Source organism: Pygoscelis adeliae, unplaced genomic scaffold (assembly GCF_000699105.1).
Source record: "Pygoscelis adeliae isolate BGI_AS28 unplaced genomic scaffold, ASM69910v1 Scaffold327, whole genome shotgun sequence".
Lineage (NCBI taxonomy): Eukaryota > Metazoa > Chordata > Aves > Sphenisciformes > Spheniscidae > Pygoscelis > Pygoscelis adeliae.
The window spans coordinates 351,374-377,232 of record NW_008825300.1 but is presented as its reverse complement, the minus strand read 5'-3'; the positions used below and the strand labels follow the sequence as shown (position 1 = coordinate 377,232).

Genomic DNA, 25,859 nt, shown 5'->3' with positions numbered 1-25,859 from the left:
AGGCTCGGATGTTACCATGCCCCATGTGAATGTGATGGTTTTTGTAGAATTGTGCCCATCTGAAAGTTTGAGTTCATAAGAATATGGAATAATTTGCCCACTGCTGTTCTGATTTAGGCCGTTGAATAGGAAAAGCTAGGGATTTTGTATTGAACAGATGTAATAGAGTCTTTTCTTGCATCTGCTGTGTGCAAAGTATTTTCGTTAGTAGTAGTCCCATCTACTGTATTTTCGGTCATTGATTCAGTACAAAAATCAAGAAAAGAGCACAGTTTTATAAGTCACTTCTTTAAAAGCTCCAGTAAACACTCTATCCTGTTACAACAGGGTTCTCTTAGACTGTAGAATCTTAAAAGTCATTGGCCAGTTTGTTCCAGAACCTGAAGCCTGTCAAGTTTTATCTAAGCAAACTTATACATGGAGAGCTATTTCATAATACCATACTTCTTGTGTGAGTTACTGAGTAACGAATTCGAACTTCAATTTTCCAGAGCCTCTTCCTGCCCCTCAGGACACTTGCTGTGAAGTTCAAACATTGTTTTCAGGCTGGTGAGGTAATTCCTAGTGTACACTCTGCATGCGGATGCACATCTGTTAACGTCTATGGGAATTATGCCAAATTCCACATACTAAGAGTAGAATGATACTGACTTTAACTGGTTCTCCATAGTTGCAGGTGCTGAAGTGACCAGAATGTGGTAAAAGGACTATCTCAAGCCACCCAGACAGATACTCACTGTGGTCTGTATCTTGAGCTTTGATTTCTAAACTAGATTGAGGTGGGATTTTCTGAAGTGTGCGTAAATGCTTACATGGCTATTTAGAGTATCGTGTTCAGCAGAGTCTGCGTAGGATGCTGCCTTCCTTTTAAGGAAAAGAGAGCTAAGAAGATTGAATCTGTAGATGATCCAGACTAATACGGAAGGGCACGTGCTATGGTGGGCTGAAATTCTCACTTACCAAATACCTTACCGTTAAGAGGTGAGGCTCTACCATGCCAGGACAAGGTGAACTACTAATGCAGAATGCTCTAGGCCAGGATCAGCAGAAGCTCTGCGCTGGTTGAGAGGTCCCTGATGAAGACTTTGGTCCCTTGGTTTTGAGGAATTCATCCCTCTTCCCCGGGACCTGGCTGGAATATCTATTGTCTTCCTCTGCAGCAACAGTGCCTTGGTCGATCTGTCAGAGCACCATCTTGTCCTCTCAACTAGATTTTAACAAAAAATATATATGCAAGTCAAATTTGCTATATTTGACTAGAAATATCTCAAGAGTCTTCAAATGCAGCTGACTATCTGTATGCAGGAAAAAGGAGGTGGGGAAAGTTTGGAAGTTGGCTGCTTTACAATATGGAATAGTAAAAGGCAATTCCAACAAAACCTGGAAGTTCAGTCATCATTCTGGAAGTGAATATGTGTTTAATAAGATTCCTTTCCAAATATTTGCAGTTAAGCAGAAGCTTTCTCTCTGGCTATAAAATGAAGTCTGCCATTCTTTTCACTGTTAACTGCATCTGTCTATATAACTGCGCCAATAAGAAAAGCAGTTGCTTTAGTATCAATACGTTAAATTATATTGCTGTAGTATATGAAGAATAATTTAAGCAAGCTATTAATTTATAACTGCAATGCTTTTATCTTTCTAGCTTTAAAAATTTGATAGGAATGAAAAATGAGTCTGTCAAACTAAAGACTGTAATATATATGGTATGATGGGGGCTTAAAGTGTTTGAATAGGCATAAAAACTATTTTTAAGGATGTATTTACATGGTTCTTTGTAAAGTAAATATAATGGAAAACTAGGTGCAAAACTGAAAGGCAAGGCACTCTGCCTATAAGCAGCAGTTTGTAATCAATGCACTCAGTGGTATGTTTGGAAAACATACAGGCCCTTACTTCAGGCTTATAGTACTTTATGGTGTCTTATACGTGGGAAAAAAAAAATTTTTTTCATTGCAACCCAAAGCAATTTTTTTTTTTATTTGAAGACGCTAGAAAACTGTTTTGTCTAGTCTTTCATCTTGGGAAGATAGCACATACCTTAATCTGAATTTCCAGGGTAACTGATTTTTTTTTAGTATTTGATTTTTGTTTTACTCTTCAGCAGATAAAGATAACTTGTATGTAGAAAGAAAAAATATTACTTAAACAAAACTATATTTTGAACAAAGTATGAATAAACCTTAATTAAGAGATACATATTTCGTACATTTTTACCTGGAAAGCAATGAGAGTGAAGCAGGCAACTTGTTACGGACAGTGATGCAGTAGATGCTGATTTAAGCAGACAGATGATGCAAATTGTTTGTTATTTGAACTGTTGGGAAGGGCTCTGGGAAAAACAGTATATGCTTAGACGTACGAGTATGCCTCTGTTGCATCTGAAAGCTTCTCTTTTCTTTGTGTTTTCCAATTTGATGTCAAAACTTTATGCTGTGCCTAAAGAAACGGAATTAATTTTTCATTAAACTGCTGTGTATTTAGGCCCACTGACATCCCTTTGTCATATTTGGCAAGTGGAAAGGTGGGAACTGTGCAGCTTCTCCCTGCTTTCAGCTCCTTAGATCCCAGATGGTGAGAAAGCAGCATTGTCAAAGGAAGGAAAGAGGAAATAGGGGCAAAAGTAGGAAATGCAATTCTGAGAAGTCAAGCCTCAACTTATCAGCCATTTTGACACCTGGAAAGCCTTGACCAGCAAGTGGGAATTTAAACCTGCCCCAGTTTTAGCTGCTTTTGTTTATTTTCAGTGAGGCTAGCTATCTTCTTCTGCAAACATACCCTTTTTTTTCCTGTATCTAAAATTAATCCTGGAGGTGGCAACATAAGTCCGGGTTCTTATTAGCACTGTCTTCTCAGAACATTTCTTTGTATTACAGATAGCTGAGGTCTGAGAACCATGACAGGTATGAAGGTTGCAGGAGGTAGCAGTTGGAGAACCACAGTGGGAAGGCTCAAAGTTCTAGAATTAATTTAAACTCCACATTAAATCAGTGTTTAGTTGAAACTGCTCTGAGAAAACATGAAAGACTACAAGTTTTGGTGTTCAGACTCAAAGCTGGAGTTGACAGCAAAGCTCACAACCATCATGTGAAGCAGACTGGAAGTAGTTTTCCTGAAATCTACATGGTATACTAAGACAGTTTCATGTATCTGGTCCTTATTCTTTAATACCTAAATAGGTCAGAATGTACCCATTTGCTCCATCTTACTTAATCCTCAGCTTCATTTGTCTGATTGTTGGAAAGTTGCTTTGGGAAGTAAGTTGCTTGCCAGGACCATACTTTGCTTATAGGACCTATGGCCTGAACAGTGGTAGTTCAAACTACCTTAGAGCATTGCAGAACAGCAATAATACAAGCTTCTACTATCATAAGGGTTGAGGGATGTGTTTAGTGTCCTTTCCCCTGCCTAGTCCCTATTTCCTCACTCTGGGAACACAACAGGGAGAGTAAGGTTTTGAAATGTGGGGGAAAACAATTGTAAGGTTGTTGTGACAGAAGGAAGAGTACCTCATGTTAGAGGAATAGAGATAAATCTTCTTTTCTTAACTTCTGCTTTGGAATGATGTAGGTGAGAAGAGCAAATGAGAGTCGGTCCTTGTAGATATCTTGTTGATGTTGTCTTTCCTTTGAGCATTTGTACTTTATGACATTTGCAAGAAATAAATGTCTTGGGTTTCCTCAAACTTCTGAGGCATTTCCACAAGTTACTTGTGCTTTGTCCTCTGAATACAAAAACTCAAACATGTTGCAGAATTGAGTAGCAATTGGACAAAGAAACAAAAAAGTCAATATTTTTCCGATGGTCAGAAACTGCAGATCGTCAGCCTAACTGGTAGCCATAGCTTACTAGGATTGACTGTCAGAATTTTAGTCAATGAGCTTTTTGCAAGTTTATGAAATCATTGTTTCCTTGGTGGCTGGGAGTGAAGGGACTTGCAGAATGAGAATTAAATGTAATTGCACAAACAGAAGTCTGGAGGGAGAAGACAGCTTTTCGATAAGTAACTCTGGAGAACTGGAAATTATAGAGGAGTAATTATCTCTGTCACAGTCTGTTCAAAACCTACTTTTTTTTCCTTAAGAGCTGGCTTGAAAAACAATGCATTTCTACCAAAAATACTAATACATAATTTTATCTATTTCCTAAGAAAATCTGTATCAGATATTAAATATTTTTAATTAAAATGTGCTGCTGCTTTTAAATTTTCTTTTTTTATTCTGACTGAATCAAAAGCTGTTTAGGAAACTCCTGGCTGTTTTTAGACTTAGTCTCACTGTGAAAAGAAGAGTTTTGCTTTAGGGCAACATTTCTATAAGAAGGTAGGGATGATTAAATTCTAGATAAGTGACCATGAAATCACATCACACTGCCGTGGTATTGAGTTCAACTTTTGTTTGGATCGAGGTCTTTTTTTTTTTTTTTTTTTTTTTAAAGACTGTCTTGAGTGCATTCTAAAGATTTTTTTTTTCCCCATCATTAATTATTAACAGCCAGTTTGATGAACTTTGCATCATTAGTTATTTGTGAGTTGAGGGATGAGTATCCACTGTACAGGATTTGACATACAGATAGATTATGCTGATCTAACATTAAATTGATGAATAGTTTTGGATTGAACTACACAGATAGCCAGTGCCTTCAGTAGAATTCTGCAGGCCCACTCAGGAGTTAGTCTCAGTCTATCACTTTCACAAATGAACTAATTTCATAGGTGAAAGTAATTTTTTGAGTGATCTTACTTCATTTGCACTATTTTCTTCTTCTTTTTATTTTCCCCTCAAGAACTAGCAGCAATAAAAGGCTAAAGCAGCTAAATTAAGGCTGCTTAATTTATTAATCTGTGCCATGCCCAGATAAAAAAAATTCTTGTTATAATGTGAACAGTTGCAGCAGTCACTGCCTGCTTCAAGACTTTGTACTTTTTTAATTTCTCCCTTTGGTAGTTATTTCAGTGATTCAGCACTTCAGAAATACACTGCAATATGACTAGAAATTTTGTGAGGCAATCAAGCCATTTGTCATAAGATTCCTAATTACCTAGAGTTTGAGTTATTAAATTTAAAGAACATCCAAAACAAACACAGATATTCAGAGCCAAGACTTCAAGGACAGACACTGCTTTTTAAATATGCATTTCAAATCTGGTAAAATAAATAAAAGTTCATAGTGAGGTGGTTTAGAGCTTTGAGACCGTTTCTCAAGGCCAGGTATTTTGGGATAGGTATTTAAGGAATTAACCATTTTTCATTATTTTATCTTTTCCATTCAAGTAAAGATACTTTACAAGACTGAAAAAATAAAGAAAATATATTCTGGACTGCAGATGAGATGAAGTTGGACTGTGACTTTAGTCTCCCTTAGCTTTCTGTGTGAAGAGCTGTATTGATCTGCTGCTTAAGATGCTAGACGTGCACATGGTACTGGATTATAGCTGAGGTCTGGCATTCAAATACGTTTGTTTCCATGTGTTCCAAATGATGAGAACAGTCACTTTCCTGAGTCTGTCACAGCATTCTCTAAAGCTAATTCTGATCTGACTATTTCTGCCTCATATTCTCTGGTCTGCTTTTGAAACAGAGTATTTCCCTTAAATGCATGCCTCTCAAGATTTAACAACCTCTTTGAAACTTAATACTGTAACTTATTTTTATTTATCATGCAAAATGGTTAATAATGTCTTCAATCCCAGAAGAAATAGTGCTGTTTCTGACTTGGCAACTTCTGGTTGTATGTTAATCTAGTGTTTAAAAAAAAAGAAAACCAAAAAACAAACAAACAAAAAAAACCTTCACAATGTCTTCCATCATGAATTGCTGTAGCTGACTTCTCACACATTCTTTCTTACTTTACCAACAACTGTATGTTCCTTTAAAAAATAAATAAATAAAAAAGCTTATTTATTTGCATCTGGTGACACACAAATACCATATGGACCTACCATCTATTGATGGGTTCAAAATAGGTGTGCTTTGTCCACACTATTACAGCTTCGTATTTTAAAGGCATAATGTTAAGTTCTGTTACAAAAAAAAAAAAGGCAAAGCAAACAAAAAACCCCACCTAAAATTGAAGTATAACTTAAATATTGTCTTTTATTTTATTAAGGTGATTGTGGAAGATTTTAGCAAACACATCTGAATGACTTGTCAGAGAGGGAATGTGGCTAGGAGCATGTAATTGCATCCAATTATTTTCAGATTTAAGACTTTTTACATGTTTGCAAGGTAACACCCACTGGTAACACCCACTCAGTGGCTTGTGTAGAAGTGCTCTAGTTTGCAAAGCAACATAATGAGCAGCTAGTGAGGATGTTTTTCCCAGCTGCCAAAGGGTTTCACAGAGTTGTAATGACTGCCATACTACTGTCAAGCTGTCATAGACTAAATGAAGATTTTAAAGCATGTTTGGTGGGTTTGTGGGTAGCTGGTTTTTTGAATGTTCTAGAAATGCTAGCTTTTTCCTAAAATACCAAGACACAAAAGGTGAAATGCAACTACATCTGTATGGCTGTGCACAATAATTACAAATGTGAGACCTAAAGGAAGAACTGCCGTTTTTCCAAGAGGATCACATCAGCTAACTTGAGACTGAATTTTTACCCAAGATACCCAAGACCTTTGTAAGCTCTTCTGTAAAAGAAAAGTCCCCTCAGCCTCTCCCAGACCTACTGTATGGTGGATGCTATAGAAACAGTCATCTAATCAAGATGTTTTTATAGCTGATCACTAATAGACATTTTCAAGAGTTTACAAAGTTTAGGCATTTAATGTGATCTTCTTTTGCCGAAGTAGAGAGTACTGACGGCTCCAGCTGAAGACAAAGCTGCTCGTCGTTGATTATTGAAAATGCTATACAGAGAAGTTTGGAGAATTAGATTTTGGATATGTCAGATCAGCCAAACAATTTATGGAGATGTTGAGATTAGACATTTAGTGTTTAACTATCGTACCTGTAAAAAAAAAAAACCCTTGATATTTTCACCTTGAAATGACCCCTGTTTTTAAGAGCACTAGAATGTATGCCATGTTGAAGCCTTCAGAGCAGTGAGAAGTTTATTAAAGTTTAAGGCTATACATCTCATAATTGATTAGCCATGAGATTCTGAGGGGGAAAAAATAGCATTTGATCACATAATTGTTCTGTCTAGTGCTTCCTGGTTTTGAACTTTTTGTTTTGCAATGCAGCTAGTGTTAATTCTGTATGTGGCTTATGTATAGTATACACAATTTTTTCTTTTTAATACATGGCTCATTCAGCAGTAGATTATTGCCTGTTTTGCGTGGAAGGGGAATAATCCACAGATCATAAAACTTGAGCCACTGTTAGATAGCCTTCTATTAGTTCTGCTTTGTAGAAAATACGTGAAACTCAGTCCAGTGGAGTGCTGTAGAGTCTGCCAAAGTGATCACTGGGGTTCGCAAAAAAGATGAGAGTAAATATTAGAAAGGGTGAATTCAGGGAAGGTGGGGACCTGAGTTTGTGGTCTGCTCATGTAACTTTTGAATTTGTTTCCCACTCGGTGTGTAATCTTGCAATAAAAACAGAACCTGTATATACTATGTAAGTATAGATAGGATGCCTGTTACCTCTGCTTTATTGATACTGTTATGCTTGGGCGCATAGGCCATTGAGCAATCAATTAATCTTTAATACTAATCTCACTTCTTAGTAATATCTAGTCATTGCGTTTCAGTAGTTGTTCTGATGTAATTTTGCTGCTACCTTTCTGATAGTACATTGATTTTCTCTGTTTTGTACCATTTGACATGTGATTCTGAATCGCATACTGCACCAATTTCAGTGCTTCGACTGCTGATTAAGAGACTTCTGGCAATCTGTTTATTACATTCTCATCAATAGTCTTATCAATATATTGAGTCCAACTATGCTTTCTATTCCAAAGCAAAACAATTATCTGCTATGTGGAATGTTAGTATCTGATTTTTTTATTTTTTTTACCTACTAAAATTTCTTTGGAAATGAATTTTCTGTTTATCAAATTAAGTTCTCATAAGCATACTTGGACTTTCACATGAATGGACACACACTGAACTGAAAATGTGTAAATCTGAGACATAGAGAAGAACTTTTCATATTAATCTGAATTTGCTGATGTATTCCAAAGTACATTTAACATCAAGACAGTGAGCTGTGCATTAGTAAATTTTGGTAAATATTGGTAAATTTTCATCCTAAGAGATAACATTATCTTTTTAACTTTACGGGATGATGAGGTATTACATCAATATTTACTTACTGTATAACAGTGCCCCTGAGTGCAGAAGTGTACGCAGTATGCATCTTCAGAGTGGGAAGCCTGTTAGTTTTCCTGATTATTTGGGTAAAGGGGGTACACAAAAATAAGCAATCTTACTATTCAAGTCTTGGATTATTTTAAAAGCCTTCTTTAACTGCCAGCATCTAAAAGCAGAGAAAAGTGACTTTTCCAATAATACCCTTTTTGGAGGACCATATGGATAAAAGGATTTTTGGAAGTAAAGTAGATTGTGCAGTACAATGATTCTACAAATTATTTCTTCACAGAAAGTGGAAATGTGTTTGGAAGTGACTTAGCGTACAGCAACAGATAAATAACATGTAAATAAAATACAGGGTATGAGTATAGAAAGTGCCTAAAACTGCTTATAAAACTTTCATGGAGGTTAAAAGTTACGCTGATGAAAAGAAAATTTTTTTTGTTCAAAGAAAAATCCTAACACAGGAAGCCAATTTTCCTGCTGTTGAAAAGTTAGCTTTACTGTTTAAGTACTCTTTGAAAACCTAATGCTGAGTTAAGGATACACTAATTGGAGTGTTTATATTGCTTTTTTTTTTCCCAAAAAAAGCAGAGCTGTTGTGCATGACTGACTTTGTTTGTGGTTTTTAACATATATTTTGTTTATAACAAGTAAGATAGTTCTTATTTATGGTCTTTGTTTGTGGTACCTAATATTTTGGGGGGGTCGAGTGATCTTTAGTTCCTTAATTCTTATAACTGTATTTTTCACAGACTGTTGTCTGATTAGGTGGGTTTACTTTCTCAGTACGGTAAGTGCATATACTTATGTCTGTTGACTGGAAATTGGGAATTCAATGTCATAGATGGTGGTGGTGTTACACAAGCGTGACCTACATGTGATGTTGTGAAAAGACTGGAGAAACCTATATTTTTTTTCAATAAATCACCAACATGAAAGTCAGTCTAAAGTAACAGTTTTTTTTAAAAAAAGGTATATAAATGGACTTATACTGACATGGAGATGTCTTTTTTGTTTTGTGCTCTCTTGTCTAAAATGACAAGAAGAGAAAGAAATTAATAAGAGGCTGGGTATGAGAAACCTCTGCTAATTAGCGTGGGGAAAAGAGAACAGTAGAGGTGAGTGTAAGTATGCAGATGGAAAGACCTTCGGTTCAGTTCTGTTTTTACAGGGTGTTGGTGACTTAATAATGATAATGGCTAAAATATATCAAATTTTGAGTAGTATGATGCTTGTTTGGCATCGTACCGTCATTCTGACAATAAGGAATGCGCTTTTCAGTATGTTATCCAGGAAAGGGAATGTGCTCTACTGTCAGAATCAGTGACATGTATTTACTTTGTGGGACATTATAGAAAATACACTAGCAAACCAGTTCCAGATACAGTGAACTAAATGACATGTTCCTGAAACATTAAGCCCATTTCAGTTATATGTTTTTTCTTTTATATGTTCAGTGACGAACAAGAAACCAGCTCAAGCATCTATTACGAAGGTGAAGCAATTTGAAGGCTCTACGTCTTTTGTCAGGAGAACGCAGTGGATGCTCGAGCAGCTTCGCCAGGTCAATGGTATAGACCCTAATCGGGTGAGTTTGAACAGTTCTAGAAAATGAAAATTGAGCTCTTTTATAACTGATTTGTAAATCGGGCATTCTCTCACTATTCAAAAGGTGTCTGGAAATATAAGACACAGGTTTAAGTGCAAGTTCTCAAAAAAGAAACAACTCAATGGAATATTTCACAAATGTGGAATAGATTTTAATGGGAAAGATGGGAGGAGGCCAAAGCTCATAGTCATATGGTTTTTTTTTTCTTCCTGTCTTCCCCTACTTTAAGTTTGTGAAATATTGGTGAACCTTGCATTTTTTCTAGGACAATCCTCTCCTCAGATCCTTCTGCATTTCTTACCTTTTTCTGCAAAGGGTGGTGGTGTGGTTTAGTTGCCAATGGCATGTGAATGCTGATTTAAACCAAAAAAATAAAACAAATAAACAATGCCCGTACTAAATCGTTCCGGAATTATTCCTTGAATGTGAAATATACAGCCCACCTTGAGCAGTTTCAAGATAAAGTCGTACTAATGTGTAATAAGTTTATGAATACAAATCTTCAGTAGTAAACCAGCAGAATTAGAAGTTAGGAATGTGCCTGATACTATGTGATCGCAAAGTGACTTACTGTGTTCATTGTACAGCACAATGTGTTTGTGACTAACCCCTCTTGGTGTGTTCAAAGCTGTGCTCTGATCAGCCACCTAAGCATCTTAGCAATGGTGCACCAAATTCTGTTACTACCCAGTACAGTCTCCTGTACAAAAAAGAAGCCCTTTGGCCACTGCCCTATGAAATGCAGGGGGTGGAGTTATATTTTCTCCGGGTAAAGGGACAATGAAAATGAGAGCAATGACAAATAGATAAGGGATATGAGTTCTAGGCACTTTCCCAGCATCTGCTATGTAGCTATGTAAATAACAGATACTTGGGATACTCCCAGATTGAAAGTCCTATCAAGTTCTTAAGCTTAGACATGTTCCTTTTAAACTTGTCTTCCTGTGATTCCTAGTGTCATCGATTCAAAAAAGCATTTACTAGATTAGAGTAAAAAACAATATTTAGCAAATATTGCAAGCAATACTTCTTGCATAAAATCCATTTATTTTGGCAGTTGATGCATGGTATAGAGCTGCGCTTTGATTTGTTCGGAGAGCGCTCTTTTGTTCATGTTATCCTGAGACCTGTGCAACACTTTATGATAATACATTAAAAACAATAACTAGGACTTGTTCTTTGTTTTCCTTCTTTGATTGAGCATCAAGAGCAGAATCACATCTTCTATAATACAGTGTGAAAGTAGATTTTGTGCTGAGAGGAACAAATCCTTGCGTAATGTAGAAGACACAAGTAACTATATATCTGTAGATAACAAGGATTTCTTCTGGGATTCCCACTTTTAATTTTCTGGTCTAAAGTATTTTTCTTTTCAGGTATTTTTGTCATAGCTGAATATTGCTCGTTAAAAATACCTACAAGAAAAAAACTTCCTGCCTGTTTTTTTTTTGATTGGTTGTTTTTTTTTTTATCCAAAAATATGCAAAGGAAAAATAATCCCAGGATGGTGTTGAGTTGCATGACCTTTCTGCTTTTTCCAACATAATACCTTTTAAAAAATAATAGCTCTATATCTTTCTCCAAATCATTTATAAAACTGGAATAATAGTAGTGTGTGTTTTTTTTCTTCCAGGATTCCCCAGAATTTGATTTACTATTTGAAAATGCTTTTGACCAATGGGTAGCAAGCACAGCTTCAGAAAAATGCACATTCTTTCAGGTTCTACATCACACTTGTCAGCGATACCTTACAGACAAGAAGCCAGAATTTATCAACTGCCAGTCTAAAATTATGGGAGGTAAGTCAATCAAAGCTGGAGTACTTTGTGCATGGACATGAAATGATTTGCACATGAGTTATTCTGTGTTCAAATGAGCTTGAGCCTAATTATATATTGAAATCATGGGTCTGAATATGCTAACTTCACAGAAGTAAACTTCTAGGCTCCAGCATTTCTCCATCAAGCACCACTTCACACTCTTCTGCTATCTTTGCTTCCCTACTCTTCAGTTCTAGAGGCAACATCCCCTACCCACCTTGTGAGAAGTCATTTTCCTCCCTCTTTTTAGCAACCTTGATATCGATTTGTCTCTCTACTTTTGTTCATCCAGAAACATTTCTGAGTGGCCTGAAATATTTCCTACTAAAAGCCTGTTCTGCATTGCCATTTCTTCACAAGTCTGTGGAAAAAGTGGTTATTACTAAACTTCCCATGGATTTTTTGGAATTTACTTTGATCTTGACAGAAATCAGTTAGTTTAGAGTTTTGTTACGTTGCATAAGTCACATATCTTAAGGTGAATTTCCAAGATTAGACTAAAAACATCTGATTAGGTAAAAAAGGTCTGGTCAATATGTGAAATTGGTATTTACCATCCATTTCCCGAGCAACAAAAACTATTTTCTGGGGAGGTTTTTCACATATTTCACAAAGTATTCTTTAGGAAAATAAACTGGTTTAGTTGTTCTCTTAGACTGAAATTTCTGAAAATAATCTCCTTTTGTCTAAAGGAGATTTATGTTCTGCTCTAAGACAGAACACTTTAAAACTTCCCATGTTCTGCACAGCTGGAATAAAAAAATTGTTTTTCTTTCTCAATGAGTCTCCAAACTGTAGAAGAGAAGTGCAAGCTGACTTGGGGGTTTTGTTTAGTTGTTGTTTCTTCCCCCCCAGTAGACATCAATTATAAATATGGAGAGCCTTACTTAGTTCTTTCTGGTAATTCTCCTCTCTCATAAATCTAGAATACATTCCTGTACACTATTATCAGAACTATATTTTGTGCAGCCACCTTTATATGTTCTTTTTTCTGGCTGTTATTTTGTCTTGCATCCCTTTCCTCTAAAACACCAAAGGTAAACTTGAGGAAAGGTGAAATCATCTCCAGTTTGGTGCTTACATTTTAGCTACTGATACTGAGGTTACTACTAACTTTGCGGTCATAAGTCAGAACTGTTCTGTCAATCATTCTTTTCTTTTAGTGTCTTCTCAAACTCAGAAAAAATGCACAAAATTTCTTGTAAACTTCCTCTCATTTTTTTCCCCTTCCACATTAATAGGATTTCCTTTGTTTTGTTTTTCTTGTGGTGGGGAGGAGGGAGGAGCAGTTGCTGCACTGATGGGAGAAGGTATCCTCTACAATTTTTCTATTCCATGTGGAATAAATCTCATATCAAGCCTTTGTTTGTCATCTGTTTGTTAATGATGCTCACTTCCATCCTTCCTGTTAATAAATCCGTATTAATAAACCACCAGACATTTCAGCCTCTGAAATTATTTTATTCTCATAAGCTTGACCTGTCCAAAATTGAGTTCCTGATTCAACTGACCCAAATATTAACCTTTATCCTAAACAAGTGGAAAAAAAAAATTTGCCACTGAGTTTCATAAACTTCTGCTTGACTTTTACTTTTTTAACACACACTAGACCCTACCATGTCCCATGAAGCATACCCCCATTCTCTCTATTACAACTCCGTAGCTAAAATGGGCTTATTGAGCCATCCTCTGATACCAGATGGTGACTTGTTTCCATATTCCTTGCCTGTCATTCTGACTGTGCACAGACATGGTCTGTGTGTGTATACACCTGGTACAGACTATAGACGTGGTACAGGACCAGGGAGTAATAAATCTCCTCATGGATACAGTGCTTCTGCTGTTCTTCATGCTGTCAACTTTTTCCTCACGCTGGGTTACAGACTCCCTGTGGATAAGTTTAAATTTGACAGAAACTATAATAACTGTAAACCAAGTAATAGTTGACCCTAAATTCCAGTGACTTTCTGTGTGTTAGCCTCACTGAGCAATGGGAAGTCTACAAAAAAAAAAAAAGAAAAAAAGTCCTCATTAGCAAATAACCAGTATCAATAATTATAAAAGGCAATGCAGTCATATTATTGGAAATTGTAATTGTCTTGTAATACATAAGGTGCAATAGTCTGTTTAAACATCTGCTGTTCCTTTCAATATTCAGATTGGTATTCTTAATGCAATGCTAAGTTTACTACAGAAATACTGTATCTATACTATAATTACAAGCTTTATTGGTGTGTTCATGAATACGGATACATTCTTATTCAGTTCTAAAATCATTGTTCTAGCACCCATGCTGGTATTTCTTGAAAATATAGATAATTAATTATGAAAAAATAGATGAAATTAGGTTTTCAAACGAAATGTTTTTGAGTTGTGGAAAAATTATTTTTTCTGCTATGTTGTTTAGCATTTTTCCTAATGTTCTAGTATACATGGGAGTATATTTCACTAATCTTTCCATCATCTTCAGAAGCTTTTGCATTACTTTATATTTAAATGCATTTATCTAGTGGAGCCATGCTTCCTCCACTGATCACAAATAAATAAATAGCTGTCATAGCTTTGAAATATCTCCCAGTTAAAGGCAGGTCTCCTTGGTAATATGTAATACTGTGAAGTTAGTTCAGTCGCTGCGTCCTGTTAGTTGGTCTGTTACTTTGAGGCAAATGGAGTAATTAAGTGACCAGAAGCAGCACCATTCATTGACTTCAGAAGCTGTTCTGCAAGTTGGTAGTTGGCAGGCTCAGACACTGGGGAGATGACTAGCAGAACTGCAGGTCTCGTTTGAAGCCCAGGGATGGGCCAACTGTGTATCAAAACCCATTTAGTCTGAAACCTGCAATATCAGTTTTTTATGGAAAGTGCAGTGAAATGTGTTGTCGATCTCAAATTCATCCTGACTGGAAAAAGTAAGGTCCAACTGTAGCCGAGCAAACCAAAGAACACGCACCTTGAGGATATAGCTTGAAATTAATTAAATTCAGTTCAGAATTTGCAACTTGGGGTGGTGGTTGTTGTTTTGTTGGGGTAAATTACCCAGAGCAGTATATTCAAATCGTTCTTAAACCTTAGTGCGGTCAGATTTCGGATGAAGCATATCACTTCATCCCCTTTACCAAGGTAACATTTATGTTTTAAGTGATGTTCTTTTGAACTTCCTGGGGGATGTGAAAAGTAATATTCATTTTAGATGGTTAGTCAGTTTAATTTCTAATACCCTACAAGTATTTTTAAAATAAATTATTAGAATCTATATATGCATACACCCATACTTACACGTGCTTATGTATGGAACGATATAGATATGCACATCATATATGTAATGTGTATCTTGTAGCTAATGCATAGTTTCAAAAACAAAAAAAAATGCCACCAAAGAACACTTCCTTCCAAGTGGAACTGAAGAGGAAAGAACTTGAAGGGCTTGTTTACAAGCTTACTTATCTTATTGAGCCTTATTCCTTCCTAAAGGATAGGAGTGAAGAAAGTGAAATTCATGCTGCTCCTGTTTCTGCAGGAAGTGCTTAGGAGCTTAGCTGTAAGTAAATATGGGTGTCCCTGTGGAACTGCAGACCCTCTTCATTGCCTTCCTCCTTTTACCTCCCCTGCACACAGGCTTCTCCCTGCGGGCCAGAGCCCTGCCCCTAATTCTTCTTCGCCAGAACCATTTTTTGCTTTCTTTTCATTTGAGTATCATGTAAGGATATAGTCTGTAGAGTTAAATAGGCTAGACTGTTTTCTGTAACTTGATTAATGACATTAGTAATTACAGCGATAATGAGAACCGATTAAAGGTGTGGGTGCTAATTCTGAGAACAAAGAACAAATTGAAATTTAGGAAGACTGTAACAAGATTCCTCCCACTAGTACCTTGTACTAAATATTTCAAGTTTGTCTTTTGTTTAGAATTTAGAAGAGCCTTCTCCATAGCTTACGTGCATTCTGGATGTTATTTTGGAGGGGAAAGGCAAAGCAGGCATTTGGGGGTAGAGGGTTTTTTGACTGAGGTAGGAAATATTTTCCACTTTTGTATCTTTCTAACATACGGGTTCTGATAGTGGAATATGTCTAATTCGGAGTGTCTTCTTGTTACGTTAATTGTTATTCGGTGGATAAGTAAATCAGACTGTATTGCTTTTACATCAGTAACGTAAAAAACAAAGTTGAAGATGACTGGTGTGCAGAAAATTTGTCATCTACAGGTTGTGTTCATTAGAAAAACTTGATTCTTGACATAACATTAGGCTGACACTGAGTATTAATTTGACTTATTTCTGGATAGAACCTTGTGATACAGCATTTGAAGCTCTTCAAAGATTAATTCTGGGCCTGTAAGAATAAACAGTTGCTGCCACCTTTAGATAAATATTAGAAATACAGAATCCTTGGAAAAGAGCAAGACCTCAGGTTGAAGGAAGATGATGATCGTGCATTTTTTTTGTTTTGTTTTAAGCTTTGTCCTACCTATATGCTTCGGTTTTAACAGTCATTCTGCTGAATTAATTAAAATATTCTTAGAAGCCCAAAGTAATGACATCTTTGCCTCTGTAACCTTTTCTCTAGGACAACTGGCAGGAGTTATTAATGGATCATTCTTTTTCTCCTCCAAGAATATATTGCCAGTGTGGGAATGGTAATGAGTACTTCTTTTTTCATACGCTATTGACTCATCTTAGCTTACCACATTTGAGACCAGATTAATGACTGACTAAAGGAGATGAACGAAAGCTTGCCGTTAGGAATTAGGATGGGAAGAAAAACAATTGCTCCCCTCCCTCCTGTCAAATACCTGGTAGCTGTTGATTTCAATTCTTACCTGATAGCAATTGAAAAAGTGTGTAATTGAACATATTATTCTTACAGACTTTCACTTGTGAATTAATACTGATGCAAATTACTTTGTCCTTTTTTTTTTTTGTCAAATTATCTACCATGTTATTTCGGCAGTGTTTTGCCATTTTGAAATTACCAATCAGATGAATCTTAGCAATGTTTCCGTACAAGAACAACAAAATTTTTTGCATTTGATTAAGATATTTCTTGCCAATGTATACCAAATACTTGTTTGCTTTAGAGAAAATAAAGGCCACTGCTGGTCTAGAGATTGAAATATTAGAAATAAATTTTCTGCTGCTGAAGACCATTTCAGGTGCTTGTTTTTATGCCCTGTATATTCATGTCAAGATTAATTCTGCTTTACCTTTTTTTTTTATTTAACTGGATGGATTTTAGTTATCTTAAGCATAAAAGCCATGTGTTGAGATCAGAATGGATAAGAACAGTTGAGTGCTTGTTCCATAGAAATATTGCATATAATCAGAGCTCTAAATTAACTTTCTAAAATGGGAATCTTGGGCAAAAAAGTACATTATGTTCTTGTAAAATCTGTAGGGGTACCTAAAATGAGAAGGGACATTTATCATTATAAAGGTTGGTTCCTTTTTGATCTGTATAACTCTGAGACAAGATAATATAGAAAGCATTAAGCAATATATTTTCTTGCCTTTTCTGAAGGATGAAGGTCTAAGATGATCTTGTTATCTTCAAGATGCAGAATATTACTGTTTGTCATAGAAATGGGAAAATTTTTTGTGTCAAATTATCAGATTTTGGTGTTTACAGAGCCAGAATGGAGTTCTGTGCTTTTGTAGAAATTGCTGATTCTGAAAGTTCCTGATTGGTTAGACTTTCATTAAGTATAAATATTATAGAATCATAGAATAGTTTGGGTTGGAAGGGACCTCTAAGGGTCATCTAGTCCAACCCCCCTGCCATGGGCAGGAACATCTTCAACTAGATCAGGTTGCTCAGAGCCCCGTCCAACCTGGCCCTGAATGTTTCCAGTCATGGGGCATCCACCACCTCTCTGGGCAACCTCTTCCAGTGTTTCACCACCCTCAGCGTAAAAAATTTCTTCCTTATATCTAGTCTAAGTCTACCTCCCTTTAGTTTAAAGCCATTCCCCCTTGTCCTGTTGCAACAGGCCCTACTAAAAAGTTTGCCGCTATCTGTCTTATAAGCCCCCTTTAAGTAATGATAGAATTAGTTAGTATTGAAAATATTACTGACTTAGGTTGGTATTGATTTTTATAAATGCATTAGATTAGAGTTTGAAGTTTTCAAGTTTAAATAGATTTCTCTGTTTGGAAGAGGGTAAAGGTTGTGGTAATATGAAATTGATCCTAATTAGATATTTCCTTAATTGATAGCCAGTCTGCAATGTACAATAACATCCTGTCCTGGCATCAATGCCAGTATTTAAAAACATCAACAGGAGAAGTACATTTGAAATAGAGAGGATAAGTTTTTTTGAAAGATATTTGTGACCTGTCAATTTGGCTCTTAATCTTTGTGCTATGTATTCTCCATACTTTGATTATTAATTTCTAATTTCTGTAATTTTGACTAAACTTTAAATTTCAGTACTGTATTTTGGAGGCAGGAAGGCGGGGACATCAAAACTGTATGGTGATGTTGAATTCTAGAAGAAAACAAAGTGTGTGAATGTAGTTGGCTTGAAAAATCATAGATAATGTCGTATGCTTTTTTTTAATGGAACATTTATTAGCAGTAAAACCAGATCAAGACAAAAAGGTCAAAGGTAGAAAGAAAATAAAAAAGCACTTAGCTTACGAAAATCCTTGCTTTAATGTGCTGCCTGTGTAAAAACATTTAAAAGATTAGCTATCTAAAGATAGGAATATAATCATAATTTTATTAATAAGCAATGATTGGAAGTAATCTATTATTCCCTTGTTCTTCTGATCATCAAGCAAACTAGTAATTATTGAGGCTTAGGGGATGACTTCATTGTGTAGTTACTCCTGTTTGCCTACTGCAGTATTACATCCCTTTGAGAAGGTGGTAAAGCATACAGCTGGACAGACCACTAGACTGATCCACTGTGGCAGTTCTATTTACTTCTCTTCTTTATAAATAAAATACAACTGGTTTATAATGCAGTTCTACTGATCTGCTGTCCTACCCGTAGTGCATTCCAGCAGCTTTGAGCCATACGCTTGTGTGTAATTTGTTTCACTGTGTGTCTGTGCCTCGGTAAATATTTTCCTAGGAAATAGCATTTAAACCGAATGTGTTGTTTATTGTGGCTTGCAAGTTATTGTACTGTTGGTTTTGGTGCATTAGAGTTCTGCTTGAAAAAGTGCTTTTGTGGAAGAAAGTGGACAGCCTGTAAAAATAAACTTCATAGAGAAGCAAGTTTATGCACATGTCAGTCATGCCATAAATCTGATTCCAGAAGCAAGCACAGTGTCACGGTGCTACCTATGACAAGAAAAAGCTTATGTGGGTGCCATGTTGCATTAAAGAGAACACTAGAGATCAGGTGCTCCAGCTATAAAGTAAGTTACTGTATTTCAGATGAAATGCAACTGCCTGGACTCATAAACTAATTATGACATTGGTAAGAAGTTTGCAACATCTCTGAAATGCTTGCTGTGGGTAGCTGATATTTGCTGTGCTTCCCTAAAGAAAATTGCTGATAAATAAGCTGAAGAAAAGTTAATGTTTTTCTTCTTTACTGATGGATTGGTCTTAGCACACCTGAGTTACTACATACCTAGTTTGTCAGTTCTGTAAGCCCACCTCAAGGACTATTTGAGGTGCTTCTTACTCCAGAGGTGGAATTTATCTTGAGTGTAACTTATGGTAACAGTGGCAAAGCTATTCACTGCCAGTTTGATCCTGATTTGTTTTACTGGGATATCTTTTACTCTTTCACCTTGCATAGCTTCATTAGTTTCATGTTTTTAATAGATTTTTGAAGCTGCAAGTCTGATTTACACATACTCAGTATATTTATATAGATGTATTTGTGTATAGCTAAAACATATGTTTGGTTTTGTATATGTATTTTATAGCATTTTGGAATTCATCAGTATTTGCTTAAAATGAACTGGATGCTTGTTCTGTTTTGATGCTGCTGTGCATTAATTGATGAGTGAAAGCTGTCTTTGGTCACCTCTGTGTGTAACCACGTGAGACCAGCCAGAGTTTCTTCATCCTTAATGAAACTTTTTTTGATCTAGCTGTACTCTGACATGGAAAGTGACTGTCCATGTTCATAACAACTTCAGAACTATTAGAAATGGAAAACAGAATCGCTTCTCTTATTCTTTTAAAAGAGAAAAAAAAGCAGCCTTGGATGATGGCCAAATGAAATCTTTAAAAAGGAAAACTGCACCACCTGAATGCCCACTTGTTTCAAAAACTAAAATCCTCCTTTTCTGTTCTGCAACCCAGTATTTCCCATGTTTCTTCTTTAGGTCACTGTTCCTTCATTTAATGTAGTCATTTTTCCCAGTCTGGAAAGTGAATGCAAGTGATGATAGTAATGACCGAATGAATGATAGTAATGACCGAAAATAAACTACTGAAAATACCTCTATGGGACACACCTGTGTGAATCCAAATCCATTTCTTAATATCTGTAAGCTTCTTAAGTCCTTGAGAATTAATTCTGTATAAATTCTTAGGTTGCTTGAGACAAGAAAACTCAAATGAAGCATTAAATAACAGTTTTTCGTAAAATGACAGTGCTCCAACCATTTGACCTTATCTTGTTTGAAAATCACACAGCCACTAGCTCATTTGAAATGCCTTGCTCAGAACCATCTGGTGCTTAATGAATTGATACATGTTTTTTTTAAAGTATCTTTTTGTTATCTTTTTGAATTTTTATTCTTTCCAGTTTCAGTCAGAAAGGATAGGACTTTATCTGTCTACAGAATCACTTCTTGATCTTCTGGGTAAAAATCCTACAGGCTGCATTTTTCATAAACAGTCCCTTTCAAAGTCATAAGGCAATGACATTACTATACATCTGAATGAAGGAAATATGAAGTGTAAATTATCTTGTGCAGCATTGTTTCCATTCCAAAAATCATTCTAAATTTAGTACAACGTAGTCCTTCATAACTAGCAAGAATTCATTAGTGTTCACATTTTTAGTCTTCTGTACTTGTCCTGTTGACACAGATAGGAACAGTTCAGTATATATATCCCCACCGTGTGGTTTCACAGCAATGACTCTCTTGCTACTTTGATAGCATAGGTCATTTCTCTTCTGAAGGATTTTAGCATCTCCATCTTTCGCAGTTCCCATATTGGCATAAGAATGCATAGAAGACCTTGTTTGGATAGTCTTAATTTACTAACATTTAATTTTTCTAACATTTAATTTTTCTTTCTGATTTTTCACATGCAATGTTAATTTGATAGCTGTGTTTTAATTTGTAATATCTATAGCATATAGGCTACATTTTTTGGTTGTTTTTCATTTGTTTGTGTTTTGTGGAGGTTTTTTTGTTTATTTATGAGTGACTATGGCTTACATTTTGCCTTCTTGTAAACCTGGTATTTGAAAACGCAGAACTTGGAATACGCCACTACAGTGGAAAAAAAAATCAGGATTGCTTTCCCTCTGACTTAGTTCTTGCAGTTCAAACTACCTTTGAATATGGCTGACCTTCCCAGGTTCAGGGCTTCCAAAAAATGAATTGGAAAACAGTATTTAAATGTTGGAAGAGTCCATGCTAAATCTATGTGAAGATGAGGCAAATGACACCAGTTAAACTACATTCTCTATCTCTAGACATTTTGGGAATTGAGGGGAAGAGGGATAAAAAGGTTATTTAGCAGCTGGGATTCTGGGAGGTGATCCCTTTGTTCCACATGGTAAGAAAACATAGTCCTTTCCAGGTCACCTGGGGTAGAACTTCCAGATTCAGGAAGCTGGTTAGAGGAATAAAGGAACAGAGCAACTAAAATTGTTTCTTTACGTGTTAATACATAGTTAATTTTGTGTCCAGCAAAACTAAATCTACAACAAAGAAATACTATTAAGTATTTTATTGCTGAACAATGTTCCCTCTGTGTTTTCGTCTCTCCTCTATTTCAATTCTGTGTACATAACTGTTTAAAAAAAGTCTGCTGGCAATGCTGTTGGGTAAAGTAGCCCATTCTAATTCTGTCTAATTCTGTTTTCCACCCCCTGATTTTAACAGCCATTCCATCCTAGCTTAATTATATATATCTAGTGTCCATATTTGAATAGAACGTCAGTCCCTATTCTTCTTTGGCTTAGAAGAAAAAGCTAGTTTCTGGGTGTCCAGCATCTTTCATCTGGTTTCCAAATGAACGTATATATGAAAACTTCCTCCTAACCCAGGTTTCTAAACTGTTTAGATTTCTGACGTGGAAGAGGTAAATTAAAACACAAAGTTGTAGACCGTCAGTCTAGGTAGCAGATAAATAGGAAAATGTCTTCCAGACTAGTCAAGCCATTTGAAAAATAACCCATAAAATTTAGTTGCAATGACTTGATATTTTTATGATTCCTTTTAATGGATTAGCATTATTGTTTAATATAAAACATTAAGAAATAGAACGCTGTATGTAGTCTTGATGATGTCTTAGACCAAAGTGTTGAGTTTTTTGCTGTTCAGAATTACTTCTCTTACAAAAGGATTGTTACAGAATGCCCGCTGTGGCATGATAGTAATTTTCTAAGGATATAATTTATTGATTTTTCTGTCTTTCTTTCTCTTCACAGTATTTAGACTCACTCATAAAATGCAAAACAAATTGAATCTACATCACCTTCACTCACTGTAGACTTTAATGCATTACATTACATCTGTGCAGCTGTAGTACTTCTTGAGAGGAGAAGAGGCTTGGCATGGACGCCACTGTTTTGATTCCCAGGGGCGGAATCAAATGTGAAATGACAATCCCTAAAATCACTTAACTTTCCCATTATTGAAGGTCAGAAACTGGTCCAAGCTAATGAAAGACTAGTTATACTGGCTAATCGTGATAGAACCTGTGCTGCTATCAGGCTACGAACAAATTCTGTAAAGACATTTATCTCATCTCTACATTGTTAGAAATTTTTCTTCATTAAAATAATACATAATCGATGGATCTATGTAATATTTTCCATTCTCTCTCCACTGCCAGACCACTAACAAGATATAACATCAAATGCTTTCTTTCCCTTTTTGCTTGTATTTACATTTAACAAAAAATATAAAATGAGTACCTTGGCTGGTTGCTGTTTATGCTTACCAGTACATACCCTGAGTTTGCACACCTATATAAAAAATATTCTTTCTTCTGTTTCCTTCTCCTCTCCTTCCCTCCTCTAAAGGACTACTGCTGAAATGATGCTTTAAAGCTGGTTATGGATTTGGACAGGAAAGTACAGAAGGTAAAGTTCTCTCAAGTGTTAACTTAAGCTTGCAGTTAGGAAAGTCATTGCTATTCTGACCTGGACAGATTTTTAGTAGCATATCCTTCCACTCCTACTGAATTGAGGTCAGTAGTATCTTTCAGACTTCCCTTACTGCCCGCCCCTCCCCCCCCCCCGGCTTCAGGAACCATAGCAGACTCTTCTTCATTCACTGTGAACTTCAGCTCTAAGTTATTTAGCTGTTGAGCACCTGGATATTGTGATTGTTCTGCATGGTTCATGCTTGATAGTAGTGCAAAAGTGAAGAAATTTTATTCCATCAGCATTCCAACACTTCCACAAAGCTATGATAAAAAAGCTCATGCAGGCAAGTTAAGCATAACTCTGCTAGTAAGTAGAGTACTATCAGTGGTCTAGTTATAGCAGTCTTGAAATCAGAGCATTTACTCATGTCCTCAGGTGGACCTTGCAGCCTCTTCTGAGCTTTGTGCAGCTGTGACGATACTACTTGCAAGACCCTGGATAGCTAGCAGTCCAGATCTGGAATGGCTATGTAGGCTGCAGTCATTGCAGGCATCTGAAATATAGATATATTCTTCAGTCAGTCAATCCGGAAAGAGTATGTAGCTTGCTTTCCAGTAAATAGGTTAAACTGAGGGCTAAAACAAAAAGTGGGATGTTACACAGTAGACTGGTTTGGGGGTTTTGTTTGGTTTTGTTTGGTGATTTTTTTTTTTTTTCTGGAACTTAAAATGTACCTTGCAAATCTAAAGAGCTGACGTGGCTAATGAGAGCAGAGGAAGAAACTGATCTCAGTTGTCAATAAAGCTTATCTTGTTTTGTTGTTTGCTGATGAAGTTTTTGCAGCTGAACAATTAGGATTAACGTTTTGCCTCCTACATTCTTTATAATAAATAGGTCCTTTTTAAAAGTATAATCTTATGATTCACAAGGTATTTTTTGTTACTGTTAGACGTAACTTGGAAACATCTGTTTAACTCCCAGGATGTAGATATTACTTAACTAGTAGCAGGAATAAAATATGCTGTTCCCTCATGTGAGAACTGAGATATGTTAAACTTGGCTTTTTTTGGCCTTAAAAGTACAAGATTACAGATATATAAAAATAAATTGTATGCAGCTGTAAATAACAGATTGAAAAGCAATGAAGTGACAAACTAGGGTTATGTTAGAACATGTTGTTACAGTATAAAATATTCTAAATTACTAGAGTTAATGTTATAGGCTTCATTTCAGATGTTGCAAATCAGGAAGACTGAAAAGTATGGGATCATATTTTAAGAGGCTTATAGGGGTTTAAAAAGTGCTTATAATCTGTTAACAAACACTTTTTTCTTTTTTTTTTTTCTGTCTTATGTGCTTTGGACAAAATACCAAATTAGATGGAATTTTAATCTGAAAATCTCTCTGCTTCAAAATAACATGCAATACTTGCCTGCATTTTTCTATTCACAGCTGGTTCTTGGCCACTATTGGCATTAATGGGTATTAAAAGATTCATTTGTGTCAGAAGAAATTGCCTACCCCACATCAAAACAGGGGAAAGTAATGTAATCAGTCTTAATTTGAGATCAGTTCTTATTCTGTGTTACTTTCCTAAGCAGAATCAGATTTTTACAAAGGTGGAACATTGATCTCTGACTTGAGAGTACAGTGACTCTTAATGTTGCATGATCAGTACAGGCTAAACTAAGTGCAGAATATGTACCACTTATAACAGTTACCAGATGTTGGTAAGTAATGCTTCTTTTGAAGGTCATAAACTTTCCAGATTCAGGTGCGAAGACCTACAGAAGTCTTTCGTTTACTTTCAAAGAAGGTGGAAATCCATGGAAATCATAGAATCAAATCCTCCTGTTCAGGCTGAGCTAGGAGACTTCTGAATTTTAAGGCTCAAATTTAAGTTGGGAAGGACGTTAACCTTGAAAGATAAATTGAGAAATTGATGTTCAGATTTAAATCTGCAGCTTCAAGTATTTCAAAGTTATAACTAAATTAATAAATCCAGTAAAGATACTACTTTCTATGAATGTTCTGTCTTTCAGATCACTTAGTCATCCTTTCTGGTTGATAATTTAAATATTAAAATTATCTAGAGAACATTCCATTCATGTGATACGGGAATTCATTAAGTTGTGAGAGAGAATTATCTAATAGGATTGCAATCACAGAAATACTATTTCTGTAATCTTCTACTTAATAATTCAAGCTGTTTAATAAGGCTTTCGCGTGGCTATTTAAGAGAGTTCAGAAACCTTTTATCTGTTTGGTTCTTTTTAGCAGCAGTTTCCTCTTTTATTCAAAAGAGCTCCTGAACAAGGCTGTCAGCGCCAATACGCGTGAAAGGATGTGTAAGTCACTTGGCAGGGAGATGAGAGGGCTGAAAAAGGAGGGGAAGAACATGTTCATCCTGTCGACCTTTATGATCAGCTGTTACGTTACAGTAGTCATGGAAAGCCTTGGGCTAATGGTAGTCTAGGAACTGTAACTCTCTGGTAATGATGATTTTAACAAAACAAGTATGCTCAGTAAGAAGAGGCATCTTAGGGAAGTGTGAAGTGCCACTACCAGTTGGAACTTCTTCAGTCTAAATATTTTGATTTTGGAATACCTAAGCTTCCTGAGTTCTAGAGTTCACTTAGTCCTTTATTACTGTAAATATTACTTTATTACTGTTGTAGTGTTTCTCGTGGGTCATTCCGGACACAGCTGTTCCTTGTTGTGAACAGTTTCCGTGACAATTTTAGTGGAGGAAGAGATCTGCCTTCATGTTTTCAGTGCTGTGTTGCAGTAATGAAGAACTGTTATTTTATTAATTTTTTTTGTGGCATAATTCTTTCTCCTAACAAAACTTATCAGTTTGACTGCTGAATCTGGCTAATATGTGGGAGTCATCTGAGCCTTGACAGCCTAGGGGAAACTTTCAGACTAGAGAA

At 36.0% G+C, this 25,859-nt stretch overlaps 1 protein-coding gene across 1 annotated transcript in view; it reads left to right on the top strand.

The window, feature by feature from the left end:
- Nucleotides 1-25,859, top strand: part of STXBP6 (syntaxin binding protein 6 (amisyn)) — a 90,392-nt gene that overhangs the window by 44,047 nt on the left and 20,486 nt on the right. The window contains exons 2-3 of the mRNA XM_009329983.1: nucleotides 9,719-9,849; nucleotides 11,504-11,669. Of these exons, the coding sequence (XP_009328258.1) occupies nucleotides 9,719-9,849; nucleotides 11,504-11,669 (297 nt within the window). The remainder of the gene's footprint in view (nucleotides 1-9,718; nucleotides 9,850-11,503; nucleotides 11,670-25,859) is intronic.